Source organism: Sinohyriopsis cumingii, chromosome 8 (assembly GCF_028554795.1).
Source record: "Sinohyriopsis cumingii isolate HCF-2022 chromosome 8, ASM2855479v2, whole genome shotgun sequence".
Classification (NCBI taxonomy): domain Eukaryota; kingdom Metazoa; phylum Mollusca; class Bivalvia; order Unionida; family Unionidae; genus Sinohyriopsis; species Sinohyriopsis cumingii.
The window spans coordinates 72,266,041-72,280,773 of record NC_142968.1 but is presented as its reverse complement, the minus strand read 5'-3'; the positions used below and the strand labels follow the sequence as shown (position 1 = coordinate 72,280,773).

Below are 14,733 nucleotides of genomic sequence, written 5' to 3'. Positions count from 1 at the left end.
GAAGGAGAACACGGAAATAGAAGAAAAAATAAAATCATAACGACGCTACAATATGATTGTCCTTAGTTTAACAGCACTTTTGAATTTTTATAACATTTACCATATATTTTACTTTCAAATACACTATATAGGTTTATATAGTCTTAGACCAAGTAACAGAAAATATCGAAAACGAACACGTTTAATAAAATTCAACAAATGAATTATTTTCATGGATACGAAGTGAAACTTTAAAACGTGCTTACAGTATTGTCAACAGAATATTTAATCCACAGTAATGAAGGAACGATATATATATATATATATATATATATATATATATATATATATATATATATATATATATACCTGTGTTTGTTTGTGTGTGAGGTCTGTCTGTGTGTGAGGTGTGTGTGTGTGTGCGGTTGTTTATAAAAAAAATGTCCCTGGTCAAGTAAACAACGAAGTTGATTTTGGACAAGGTCAAGTAAGAAATAAAAACATAAATAGTATACAATCATTAGGAAAGCCAACAATAATACAATTTAAATATATATAAAACACGTATGAATATAATTAGTTAATATAACATACTTTATTTCGAAAATGTTCAACTTTCTTCTTCAAGGCTTTTACCTATATATAGGCAGTTAGAACTATGCTGAAGTCAATAGTTCAAATAATGCCATCAATTTAATTAGCTTATATTACTTCTAAATGCAGCTATCTAAAGCATCATTCCTTCTCGTTTTAGTGGAGCCTGTTGCCGCCGCCGACCAGATCATTGTCGACGACATAGCGACCAATATGATTATTAAATATGACATTATAGACAATATAAACAAGGTGGATGGGAAGTATACTGCATCTTTAACGCTAACAAATGCTGGACGGTCTCAGCTTCCGCTCGCTACATGGAAGATATATTTCTACAGTTTGACCAAAATCGGAAATGACACGTCCCCGGTGGCAGATGACTTAGTGTTGAAGGAATGTGGACTTTCCGTCTATTTCGTCGAAGGAACACTATATTATCTTGCTCCTGTTAATGGAATATTCAAAGGTCTAAAAGCAGGAGAAAGCATTAAATGTATAATCCAGGCCAAAGATTGGAATGTCGCAAGAACGGACGTGATGCCAAATTGGTACGTCACAGATGAGGACATGGTTCCTAAAGTTATCAACACAACCGCCGATGAAGGATTAGGCTTCGTCGGGAAATATGACACACCTCAAAAGTGGAGAAGATATAAAAATGATAGATATGATCCGTACACGCTAAATGCTAGATATTCGTTAAATGCTGATATCCAAGATATTGGGAAGGAAGGCAGTTTGGTCATTCCAACACCTTATAGCATTAAACTGAGCGACACTGGAGGATATATTTCGTTCAAATCAGCCGATTGGAAGATTTATTCTGAATCTGGGTTTGAGAACGAAGCAAAATACTTGTCCGGTAAGTACATATATTGACCGAATAATCTTCCATATCAACCGTTAACTGTACCATGTACATATGTGTAATTCATTATTTGGCTGTTGTGCATAGGTGGTTGCATTAACTTCGGAAATTATGCTTTTGTTTTGTTACTGTTGTTATCCAGGGTTTAAGGCCATTTTCAGCACAAGATGGGCTATACATGGCGGCACGTATAACTGGTGGAGGAAGAACCCTGAAAAACCCAGGGAAGAACCACCGACCCACGAGAAGCTACTGGCAGGCTTTCCCACGTACCCACGCTAGCGGAAATTATGAAGTAGTTACACTGAGCTATACTGACAACTTTAAGAGTACAGTATAACAAATAAATACGATTTCTTATTTTCCTATACAACGGTAGCAACGGTTTGATTATATTGCGCCTTTCTTCGTATGGCAGATTAATAAAAAGAACCTACTAGAAGATAAACAGTAACTGACGATTGGTTAGATGCTACGGTAAATGAACAAACAAATGAGTTAACGGTATTCATGCACACATAACACTGCCCAGCGGCCTTTGAATTAGGCAAGATGTCGCGCCATCCGTCATTCGTTAAAAAAGAAATCTCGTTTGGTCTACTTAAAACTGACATTTTGAGTCATGTTATGAATGACTGAACCTCGAAACAATTCCAATCATTCGGGAATGTAGGGGAGTTATTTATATGTAGATCTAACCCAATTCTGCAAGATAAATACAATCCATACGATGTACTCATGGCTGTACCGACTGGTCCTGATGCAAGCTGCACATTTGTCTCTGTTCTGTCATTAAAAGTTTGGAATCATAAGATATAAACAAGTATGAAATAATTTTATTGGGACTTTTGAAGACGACGCTGGGTTAAATAAATTCAGTTTTGTAGTACAGTAATTTATCCTACATAATGTTATTTCTGTTTGAATTGCAGTTTAACTCAAACATGCAACACAAGTTCGAGCTATGGAACAATATCTGGAACCCACGTGTATCTGGTTACCAGAAATAATTTAGAAAGTGTATTTGAAGAAATTCAAGATGCAGAAATATAAGTACATCTATTTGACATTGTTATTACTAGTTATAGATGACATATTTTCATGCACTATGTCCAATTAGCTCTTTGCTGGTGGAACCTCTGCTTTATAACCTGTATAACTTGTACTATAAATACAATCATTTTCTCAAAAAAACCCCCCAAAAACCCGGAATATTGCAAAGCAGCTCTGAGGCAGAGACAAGTTCGACAGCGGGAAATAGGGCTTCTTTGTCAATTTGACGTACTAAATCTGATGCTCCCTCCTTTCTATCGAACAAAACGCTTTCTTTAGTTGCAACGTATTTATTTGGTCCTTAGACGTCTTGCAAAATAGAACACCTCTTAGAGAGAATGCATACCTGTTGGTCGTAATATGCCTTTCTATGCTATAATGTATAGATTCTAGATAGCACGATTTTTATTCTGACTGATTCGATATTAACAGTTCTGCTAAATCAGTGCTTACATCATTTGAGTGATATGGTTAATACAATATATCTCACATTTGTTATCACAAGTCCATCGCTAAACATTGTGAATCTCACGTTCAATCATTTGCTTGGTAGAAAGTTTTATATTGTGCCTCTTTAAACCCATCACATAATCCATTATCATCTGTACTTTCATATGGACCAAACAGCTTGCAAAGATCTTCCAGAGTCAGTTCTAATAAATCAAAAGCTCCAGAGCTTATTACATGAGAATACATTGTGAGTTTACAATGAAAAGTAGATCCTACCAAACGATAGTATTTGCAGACATACGTGTCCTTCATTATGTAATAGTGTATTATGGACATATACTTCAGGGTTCTGAACAAGTAAGGTTATTGGAGAACAAGACGTGTATATAATTGTTGCGACTCCATGGTCATTGGCTAAGTTACCGAAAGGAAACAAGATTAACAAGCTTTGTAAGCTAAACGAATAATTTAATTATCAAAGCTAATCAATGAACATTTCAAACGAATTTACAGTATTATGAACTAAATTCAAAATAATCAACAAACAGAACTACCAAAGACCACAATAATAGAATGTTCCGAATGAATTCCAGATATTTGAATGTACTGGCCTGCTAACAGCTGGATGTATCAAAATGGCATTGTCCAGAACACCTTTAATACATTCACATTTCTTGACCTTTGTTATTGTTCCAAAACCATGAACATTTTACATATTTAATTTTATAATTTCATTGCTTTACCTTATGTAAGAACACTTTAAAACCATACCGATTTCGACTAAGCGGATTAGATTATGTAACGTTTTCATGGGTTTTTGCTTATTTTGTTTATTCTTTGTACTGTGTACAAGAGTGAAGAACTGAGGCACACTAATATATTGACTATAGAAGATTGGAATCTTTTGAAGACATTTTCTTTATCATTATTTTTCAGACCAACTCAGGTTCAGCGTTGTACACGCTTCATTGGAGACAAAGATGATTCTTATTAAAAATGGAAGTCTGGCGTCAGATTCTTTGACGGAAGAGATGTACAAGGAATACTATTCTATCAGAATGGACAGAACAAATGAGATAATCCAAATATGGGCTACAACTTCAGCTGGAGCATTTTATGGCGCGCAAACTCTACTTAGTTTGTCCCAACCAGAAATAGGTCGTGTTCCAGTCGTCAATATTGACGATCACCCAAGGTACTCTTTAGTTTCTTGCAAAATATTCTTTGGATGTATTAAAATTCAACTGCAAATAATATATATTTGTTTTAATTGATGATGGTTTTGCTGCGATTTATATCGATATATAATCCTGTCGCAAATATTCTTAGAAGGTAAAATACTATGAAGTTCTGATCCGACCCGTCTTTTGTGTGTGAATGTATCCGTTTCTAACATCGTGCTAATTCTGACATACATTTCTGTAATCAATCGTTTCACTTCGGTGTATCAATGTAACTGGTGAGTAAATCTCAATCGCCAGAAACCTAAATATATGTTAAACATTGGCGTTTTGTCGAGTTTTACATGAACGTATAGAAGTGCGTATTTCTTCTTTTCTTTCAAGCAATTATCCCAACTATATTAAAAATTCGTTTGATATATGATGAAAAACAAACAATGACTTTCAATATGTATAAATTAATTTTCTGACTACATATCTATCAAATATTAATCTTCTAGTGAATGATGTGTTGTGGCTGCACATTTACCGAAAACATCAACATCAACTATCCCCGTTATATTAATGACGACTGAATGGTATTACCAATTATGGTTAATTGTTTCAAAGAAAATGTATCAGCCAATATCACAGTCTGTGTTATATTGAAACTGGGACTTGGAAAGCGTCTGCGTATATTTTTGACAAGTTTATTGATCCTGGATCCCCAGCCCATACAAATGTACTTGTCCTAAACGGTCATTCTGCCACGAACTTAATTGACTAAAATAATTGACATCTTATTACATTTGATAAGGTTTAGCTACAGGGGCATTATGCTGGATGTCGCACGAAATTTCCAACCTAAAGAAGAGGTAATCAAACTATTGGATGTGATGGCCATGTACAAGCTCAACACGCTGCAGCTCCACCTTGCGGATGATGAAGGATGGAGAATACAAATTCCAAAATTACCGGAGCTCACCCAGGTAGTCATGATATCCTCATTTTTGTTATGGATGAATAAATATCAATTTCGTTTCTTCTATTTCCATTCCGGAGATATTTTAATTGAAAATTCATGTATGATGGTAGCCATTCTTGAATCATGGAGTATTATAAATGATGCACGCCATATTGTACTTGGTGTTACATGTATGATGATGACTTTGTATGAACTTGTGTTCGCCCATCTTCCAAATTTAAGACAAATATGTAGCAAATATATATTTTCAATTCTAAGTGCAATTAGTCCAGTTATAAACTTCCTGGTGAAAAAAAGATGCTAATTATGACAATAACACTAGTTTGGACTGTGTTCATAGTTATCATCATCATCAGCTGCAGCAGCATCACTTGGTAGTGAAAGAAACAATAGTGAGGTAATGGTGGTGAGAGCAGTAAAATTATCAATTGTACAATGTGATGGGTTTTCAATCCCTCAATTCGACATTCATACAAAAACCACGCGAACAGTAGAAACAAAATAAGGCTGTTACAGGTGTCCTGACATATTTCATGATCTTTATTTCAATTTGGAACATTAGTAATATTATATTTTCATGATGAAAACGTGGTTAGTTTGCTTTGGTTTGACAGCAGTATAGTTAAATTAAAACGGTTGGGGCGCAATTATATATTTTGGACATTACGTACTTATTTCTTTACATTTTGAACTAGTATTACATGATTTAAAGTCGTGAAGAATGCGATATGGTTTCATTAGCATATGAAGCACATCAATAGTTAGACACAATGAAATTTAAACATTCAAATAGACAAAAGTTGGTATTATACTTATATGGCTATAATAGTGCCTTAGTATTTTGTGTTCTTTGAAGCCCTCTGTCGTTTGTTCCGTCTGCCCATATTTACATACCTCAGTTCTAAAGTCTATCCGTCTCGTTATAGTTGCATCTGCTTCTAGACCGCTACATAAGGAGTCACAAAACTTTGCAACTTTTATCTGTGTGCTACACCAGTATTATGTTTTCTTTTTTAACCTTTGGATTGTTGGAGGGTTGAAAGGAGAGATGCACGAAATTTTAAATTCTTGGAACATTGCATTTTCTATAAACGAGTGACCATATATGCTGCTATATTAGAAATACAAGTTTTGTATGTAATGGCTAGTGATTCTGACCCAAGAGTCATGCAAATCGGAGGGTGGTGAGAGGTTTGGTTGAGATGGATATGTAGTATTGGCGTGATATTATGGAGGAGAGTTCATAAGTAATAACAAGTGTGTCAATATTTCCGTTTGTGGAGAATCCGTGTTGTTCTAGTTTTAACTGGATAAGATGGATATTTTCTTTGTAGATAGGCGCCAAAAGATGTCATGATATCCACGAGAATGACTGTTTGCTCCCAGCTCTCGGATCAGAACCAGATAACAAAAAGTCCAGATCTGGATATTATACATCTCAAGATTACATGGACATTTTGACCCATGCAAAGACTAGACACATCCAAATTATCCCGGATATAGGCATGCCGGGACATTCCAGGGCTGCCATTATTGCCATGGAAAGACGTTATTCGAAATACCAAGGGGAAGATTTTCGATTATCCGAATCAAACCACACATGGAAATATGATTATTTTGGTACAACTGTATATCGCGACAGTGTTGTTAACCCATGTATGAACTCAACGTTCAAGTTTATTGATACCATCCTAGATGAACTAGCCCGTTTGCACATGGGTATTCAACCCGTAAAGATGGTGCAGTTTGGTGGTGACGGAGTGCCAAGTGGAATATGGTCTACTTCAGAGGCATGTCAGAAACTGATGCAAGATAACAACATGATTAGCAATGAAGACGACATAAAACTATACCTGCTGAAAAACATCGCCCGCATGGCCAAAACTTATTCAATTTCCATTTCTTCATTCGGAAATGGATTCAGAGATTCCGGAGGTAGTCCATTCAGTAAAACCAGTTTTCCTGCTGGGTAAGATTTGCAACACACATACACTGGAAAAGAAACTGTACAAATAGTCAGGAACTAAATTTGTTGATACTGACCCGTAAGTAAAATAATCATTAGAGTCATCATAAGTGATTGTAATGAATCGTATTGATGCAAATGGACACTTTTAACATTACCTAATGCATGTAGGCAACCATACCTACATTTTTCTACTTACATTGCTTCCCAATTTGTCTGCGTAATTTTCTGCCTGTGTCCTAGTGTAAATAATTAGTGTTAGCCTTGCTTAAATACATGCATACATATCTTATGTCCATACTGTCAATAGTAGAGATTATTATATTTACGTCCATTTGTGGGAAAATTAATTTAGTAACTCGTAGGGACCGCTCTGGTGGCCTTGCGGTTAGAGCGTCCGCCTCGATGCGAGAGGTCGTGGGTTCGATCACCGGCCGAATCATACCAGAGACTTACAAAAATGGTACTAACAGCTGCATAGCTTTTCGTTCAACATTAAGAGGTTAGTGTTAGGACTGGTTGGCCTGGTGTCAGGATAATGTGACTGGGTGGGACATCATGCTACATGTCTGCGGCATGATGCCCCAGTGCTAGACATCGCTATAAACTGCCACATTGCAGACATCGTAGCGATATGACTGAAAAATTGTTAAAGCTACATTAACAATCAAAATCACACACACACACAACTGGTAGGGAGAATGGTTGGTTTTTGTCCCTAGAAACGCCAATTCTAGGACACACACACACACACACACACACACACACACACACATGCGTGTGTGTGTATTTAAAATTCACCTGGATCAATCTGCCAAGACGTTACAGGTATAAACGTGATTCGTCCAACCGAGCGAAACATGTAAATATGGTCTGTATATAGTTGTGCAATTGGTTTGTCGCAACATATGATACATAGTATGCATACTAACATTAATGGAATATTCCTGGCGACCATCACCTAACCTCCAGTATGTGGTTTGAGTGGCTTCAAACCTTTCGGAAGGAATATCCTTAAAAGCGTTTAATTTGCTATATTGATCGATAAATAAATATAATTAACTTTCAGAATATACACTTGCAAAGCAAGAAAAAAATATGCAAATAATAGATTGTCCTCTAATTCTTCAAAACAAATTATATCATCTAAAGCATGTCCTGTAACATGCGAACTCAAATTATTATGGTACTCGTAACCCTGTTGATCTATTATATAAAAAAGGGAGATACACTCTTTTGGATAGATCTAACATATCATTATTCTAATGAACATATTATACAAATACTAGCAATTACTTATCAACATTAAACTATATTATTGATAGTTACATTATGGATGGGTTGCTTTTCTTTTCTTACAGGGACTTATATGTTTACCCAACAGATAACGTTTGGGAAAAAGGAGAAAGCGGTATCTCGTATAGGTTTGCCAATTCTGGCTACAAGGTACATTTAAAAGATTTTATATACTTTCTGACAATATCTTCCTGAATTAGAGGCTAATTTTAACGATTATTATTTTGTCGTTGATTCATATCTGCTATGTCGTCATACTTAACATTTTGAAAGGTGTATATGCAGTTTACAATTTACCCGTAACATAAAAACATATTCTTAAAATGTATTCTTTGTTTCTTCCATTTATTCTTATTTACGGTACATAAAATTGTAGTTGAGATACATTTATTTACATCCTTGGTATACAATTCCTTCCGCAACACGTGTGAAGCTTTAGATACCCCACGTGTGGAATCGTGAATTTTGCTTTTGATGTTATTTTACACTTTAAATTTACAAAAGGAGATTTTGATGAAACTTAGTGGTAACTTAGTGGTAACACTTTTACTAGATTTTGAGTTCCTCATATTTTGTCGGATTACTCTTTGAATAAATCTTAAGCGGATTAGCTGATTTTATTTACGTGTTCTTTATCATTTAATTTGAGGTCACGTTTAATAATTTCTTTTAGACTAGCTGTTCTTAAGTCTTAGTTTTAAATAATTTGCTGGATGACAGCACAAATAAGGAATTAATATGGGTTGAGGATCTATTATGGAAAATGTTTGAGTATATTATTTGGAATTAGGGATTAGAGAAATATTGCTCTTGTTTTAATTTCAGAATGGAGAAATATAGCAATTTTTAATTACTCAAATACTAATTAGTTGTGTTCTCTTAAAACAAAAACCTAAAATAATTCTATTCATTATGTTGTATTATCTTAGAATGGACAATGCTACAATTATATTTTAGCTAAAGGGCAGAAGTTATTTTTATTCTGGATAACTGGCAGCGATTGATGTCTTTCTCGTACCTGTTTATTAAACATCTCTGTATATTATATATCTTAGAATATTTATTTTAAAAAATTTCTTCATTTCACCGCATCAAACTCATCTTGTTTAAACTGATGTTTTAAGTTTTTGGGTTATGCGAAAAGGCGACAATATGTTTTAACATACACATAGTTTTAGTTGCAAACTTATTTCAAGCGCTCTTTCTTTTAGGTTATACTTTCTCTTGCAACACATTTGTTCTTCGATATCTGTTACGAACCAGATCCGGAGGAAAGAGGTCTCTATTGGTCTGCCCGTTACATTGATATTCGTAAGGTATTCGGCTTTGTTCCCGATAATATATATTCTAATGCCGACGTAAAGGTATCTGGGGAGGAACTCAAAAAAGAGGAGATATGCAATGGAACTGAGTGTCTGTCCTTAACAAGACCGGAGAATATTATTGGTAAGGCTACTACTGCAAGATACGTATTTTGTGTATTGTAATTTGCATCACATTATATCTACATAATGCAAGTGGATAAACCCTTCATGATCTAAAGATGAGATGGCAAAACAATCACCATGTATGTACAGTAGTCAGGTTCATGTAATGGTCTTAATAACAATTAACCTTTAGTATCAGAATACCAAGGACAGTTCTGGTGTATATACGAACTGTTGAGGGGTGCAAACTCTTGTATGTTATACCAGTCAAATTAAGCATATGCTACTAAACAGGTTAGAGAAATATTGGACTTACACCTTAAAGAGAATGTTTCCGCGGTAAAATTAACATAATGTGGATCGTTGTCTTTTTCTTATCAGAGACTGTAGAAATAGTGAGACTATAATACATAATTAAAAAAATATTGGCCGAGATTTATTTTAGATAACGTCTTTTAAACATCTAAATCGATATGATAAATCTCCGGCGCGAAGAATATATACGCTATTAGCATCTCATAACACTGACAATTTGCATCCATATTGCAGTGAATACCTCTTTTATGTAAAAATCAGTCAAGTTACATATCTCTGAGAAAGTTTGTTCTCAGTTTTTGGTACAACACTTTGGTAGGAACGTTTTAGAGGAATATGCAATTGCATTATAAAATTTATTATGAAATTATTTTACATAGAAAATACTTTCCATATTAGGTGTGCAAGGATTCCTATGGACGGACATTATCCGCTCTGAAAATATTTTGGAACACATGGCTTTCCCTAGAATCCTTGCTTTGGCGGAAAGAGCCTGGCACAAAGCACCGTGGGAAGACACTGAGAACGCTGCTAGTAGGAAATCGGCTATGAAAATGGACTTGGAAGGCTTCTTGAACACTCTCGGTTATAAAGAACTAAAACGATTAGACGACATGAATATAACCTACAGAATTCCACCACCAGGAGCTATGTGAGTAGTTGTTGACATGAATATATTGAATACAATCATGATCACGTCTAAGGATACATTTGTGCGATTGTTGATGATGTCCCTCGCATATGATGAATATGCAGAGAAATGTAGGACCTAAGATTCTAATTTTAGTGCATGATGTAGATTATGTTATGCTGATGCGAACTCACTCTATTTTCGATGGTTGACTTAATACTTTAGAATGAATAACTGAGAGAATCCACATTATTGAAATAAAAGGATCGTCTAACCTGTCGGTACCTTTTATTGATCCTAACGGATTATATTTATTGTAATTACCAATGAGCTTCAAATGCGCCATTATTGCACCGCTGTATTAGGATGGAGTTTATTATTTTTAACTGATGTACTTTAGTATAGTACAGGATAAAAAACCGCAAAGGTATATCGTCATTATTTAACGATATTTGTATGAACACCTAACAAGGTTACAAGCATGTATTTATAAGTTGTTTTAATATTATCACTTGCGTAATTTTCGAAAGACTTAGTACTAAATGCATGAAAACCAACTTCGGACTTGACTTATCTGTTAAAGTCTGAAGTCGTTTGTATGGTATTGGTAATAACGGAATTGAATACAGGTATGTGAGTATAGCTGTGGGGCAGAGACACCATACCTGCTGGTCGGAATTTATGGATTTGTTCCCATCCATGAATGTTGTCCTGAATGATGGATTCCACATCAACACACGTGATTGCATAGTATGTTTCACATCCTAATCGGATATGCTTGAAATGCAATCAAAATGGCAGATAATCGGTACTGTCAAAGTTGTAAATTACATTGCAGTAGTATTTGCTGAAACAATGATTTCATGCCTTTTGTTCGGGTACTAAAACATGTACTCGATAGGAATTACTATTTTTTATTTGATTTTGTAATGTTACATAAAGTAGAATTGTTATTTTTTATTTTAGGACGCTGCGTATCATTGCTGATGTTATTGACGTCAACGATCTGAAAATAAGTTTGTCAAACATATTCATATGAAATAATTGTTTCCGTCTCAGGGGACTGAATTATTCTGCCTTTTCCATGTTCTACATAAATCTATCTTACCACAGGGGTCGATAAGCTTTACGCACTATGACTTTAGTGTCACTTACTTTACATTGCCTTTAAAATTCTGGAATTCACCCCAACATGTGCTTCTGGTGGCCTAAAATAAAGAAGGCCCTTGCGCATGCTTGTGGACACGAATGGAAAAATGCGCTTTGGAATTAGACATGTAAGTGGGATTCGACTGTCTCGGGTTCGAGTTTCCTAACGTATTAAAATACACTGAGAAGATTGTATAAATGATTGATAGTTTTATTACATCCTTAATAGTGCACATATGAATTGAAATGTACACAATCACCTGATGTTGTAACTGTTTCTGATTATTTTCAGCATTGACAATGGGCTACTAAAGGTAAACAGTCCTATTCCAGGACTTAAAATAGAGGTTACTCCCAAAGGACAAAATAAGTGGATGGAGATGACGTGGAATAATCCAGTAAAAGTGGGCAACGTCAATGAATTTCAATTAAGAGTAAGGTACGGAGATATAGTTAGATTACTGTTATGTCCAGAAAAACAAAATAATTATGTAAACAAATTCATAAATCCGATAACCTGATAACCTAAAACGTTACATAAAGTTAGACGCATTATCGACGATTACCTCCAACGTACACATACCTTTATAAATGCTACTCTAACTAGAATGGGATACCCAATTAATGTAAGTTGAGTGATAATATCGGAATACTTTCCATGTTAATTTTCAAGTCAGGAAATGCAATATCATTGTATATTTTCGCATCGAGAGATTTTTATTAGAAGCACATGAATGATGCAATGAAACGGATTACATTTACGAGGTAAATTTTTGCATGGCGAGTTGGTTTCTTAGAAACTCAAGAACTGTGCTCTAAAGTGGATAACATTAGCATGACGTCTTGTCAAAAGTGTGCCGGATAAATTTTCCTATAATGGTTAAAAATGGTAAAGCGTTTGTAAGGTAATATATTCACCATATATCATTGCAATTACAAGCTTACCATATATGAAAATGACGCTCATTCAGAGCCTAAGGGCCATAAATAGGTCTAATTTGAATTATAGTCTGGTACAAGATACGATTTGACAGTCTGATCCTAGTACAGACAACCAGCAGACCAACACACTACTGAACCATTCTATGCTTCCAAACACTTCTTGCCAGTCCGAATTAGTGTGTCGAAATTGAGAAAAATTATACAAACCAGATATCATCCCATCATCCTCAGTTATGGCATACCTGTCGACATCTGTATCTCATACAAAGTATAAACGGTAGCGGCACATTTTATAACCGATACATACAGCCGAACATAGTCATGTGATTAGTGAATTTATTGTTTATAAAATGAAGCAATATAAAAATTAAATTTTTCATTGGGTCGTTTCCTTTTGGCCAGATTTATATTTGCTAAATTTCTTTTCAGGTCAGCAGATTCCAGAAGATATAGTCGTATATTAGACGGAAAGGTACAATCCACGAGTGTCGTGTCCAAAGCTGCGCATTTCTGCACATCTGTCTGGGCGCTAAATTCATGGCTGTGGATAATAGTTTATATCATTCACAAAGTAATTGCCCAAAAATAGAGAAAAAACGTGCAAACATGATTGTCTCCATGAGCATTTAGCAAGTCAAAACAATAGACATGTATAATAATTAGTATAATGATAATAATTGATGATGTATCTCCTCCATCAATTGTAATCAACTTTGATCTCTTAAAACCTCGTTAGACATGGAGTTAGATCTTATCCGAAACACAACCACAAATCAATGATAGAGAGATAGAGAGAACCTTCATTGTGCAGGTTTCAGACAGTAATAAGGTTCACTATCGATTGCTTTTCATAATAAAACGTTCATGGAATAAACAAAATTGTCTATTTCAAGGTGAAATCAGCCACAAATCGATCCAAACTAATTAATATTACATATGTTCGAGCCATCATATGACACGTACAAATGTAATGATCAATCTAAATTGTGAAGACAACACTGGACAACAAATTTTTACAAAAGTCATGTTACTGAAATAAAATTAGTCAATTCTTATCAATTTTTATGTGCTGAACACGAATATGACAGTCAAATTGCAAAATTGGCTCTAGTTTTTTTGTAATCTGCAAGAAATTAATGTTTACATAACGAAATGCATTCCAATAGTAAAAGGTCAACTGTAATAGCCTACCTATAAAAAATCAAGTCATTGACTACATCTTAGATTTCTTCGCCTGTCTCTTGTATAGCTGTTCGGGAGCATCTCTGAGGAGTGTCCAGCAGTAGTCAGCCAGCATTGTAGTGGACCATTTTCCCTGGTATCTTTGTTCCATTGTTGCGATATCTTGATGAAAACGTTCGCCGTGTTCATCACTAACAATACCACAGTTGCTAGGAAAGAAATCCAAATGGGAATGAAGGAAGTGAATCTTTAGAGACATATTGCAGCCAAGTTTCTTATACTTCATCAACATGTCTTCTACTAGTTCCTTATAGTTTTCTGCCCTAACATTTCCTAGGAAGTTTGTAGAAACTAGGCGAAAAGCATTCCATGCTTGTTTCGCGTCACCTTCCAGCAAGTTGTTGAACCGGTCATCTTTGAAAAGCTCTCGAATCTGAGGACCCACAAAAACTCCCTCTTTAATCTTTGCTTCGCTAAGTCGAGGGAATTTTTCATGCAGGTATCGGAATGCTGGCAAAGTCCGGTCAATGGCTTTCACGAAGTTCTTCATCAAACCTAGTTTGATGTGAAGGGGTGGTAGCAAGATTTTCTGAGCCTCAACCAGAGCTGGGTGTTGGATATTCTTCTCTCCAATGGCTACATTCTGCCTGTGAGTCCATTCCTTCCTCATGTAGTGCATTTCCCTTGCTCGGCTATCCCACTCGCATAAGAAACACATGTATTTTGTATATCC

General features: G+C 35.2%; 1 protein-coding gene across 3 annotated transcripts in view; it reads left to right on the top strand.

Annotated features, from left to right (window-relative positions):
- LOC149793796 (uncharacterized) overlaps positions 1 to 13,697 on the top strand; it is a 71,074-nt gene extending 57,377 nt beyond the window's left edge. For all 3 annotated transcript variants that reach the window (XM_089967789.1, XM_089967791.1, XM_089967790.1), the window contains exons 9-17: positions 734 to 1,438; positions 3,884 to 4,142; positions 4,925 to 5,096; positions 6,427 to 7,061; positions 8,420 to 8,504; positions 9,566 to 9,800; positions 10,496 to 10,748; positions 12,169 to 12,315; positions 13,248 to 13,697. In XM_089967789.1, coding sequence (XP_089823915.1) covers positions 734 to 1,438; positions 3,884 to 4,142; positions 4,925 to 5,096; positions 6,427 to 7,061; positions 8,420 to 8,504; positions 9,566 to 9,800; positions 10,496 to 10,748; positions 12,169 to 12,315; positions 13,248 to 13,407 — 2,651 coding nt within the window. In that variant the 3' untranslated portion in view covers positions 13,408 to 13,697. The remainder of the gene's footprint in view (positions 1 to 733; positions 1,439 to 3,883; positions 4,143 to 4,924; positions 5,097 to 6,426; positions 7,062 to 8,419; positions 8,505 to 9,565; positions 9,801 to 10,495; positions 10,749 to 12,168; positions 12,316 to 13,247) is intronic.
- The last annotated feature ends 1,036 nt before the right edge of the window (positions 13,698 to 14,733 follow it).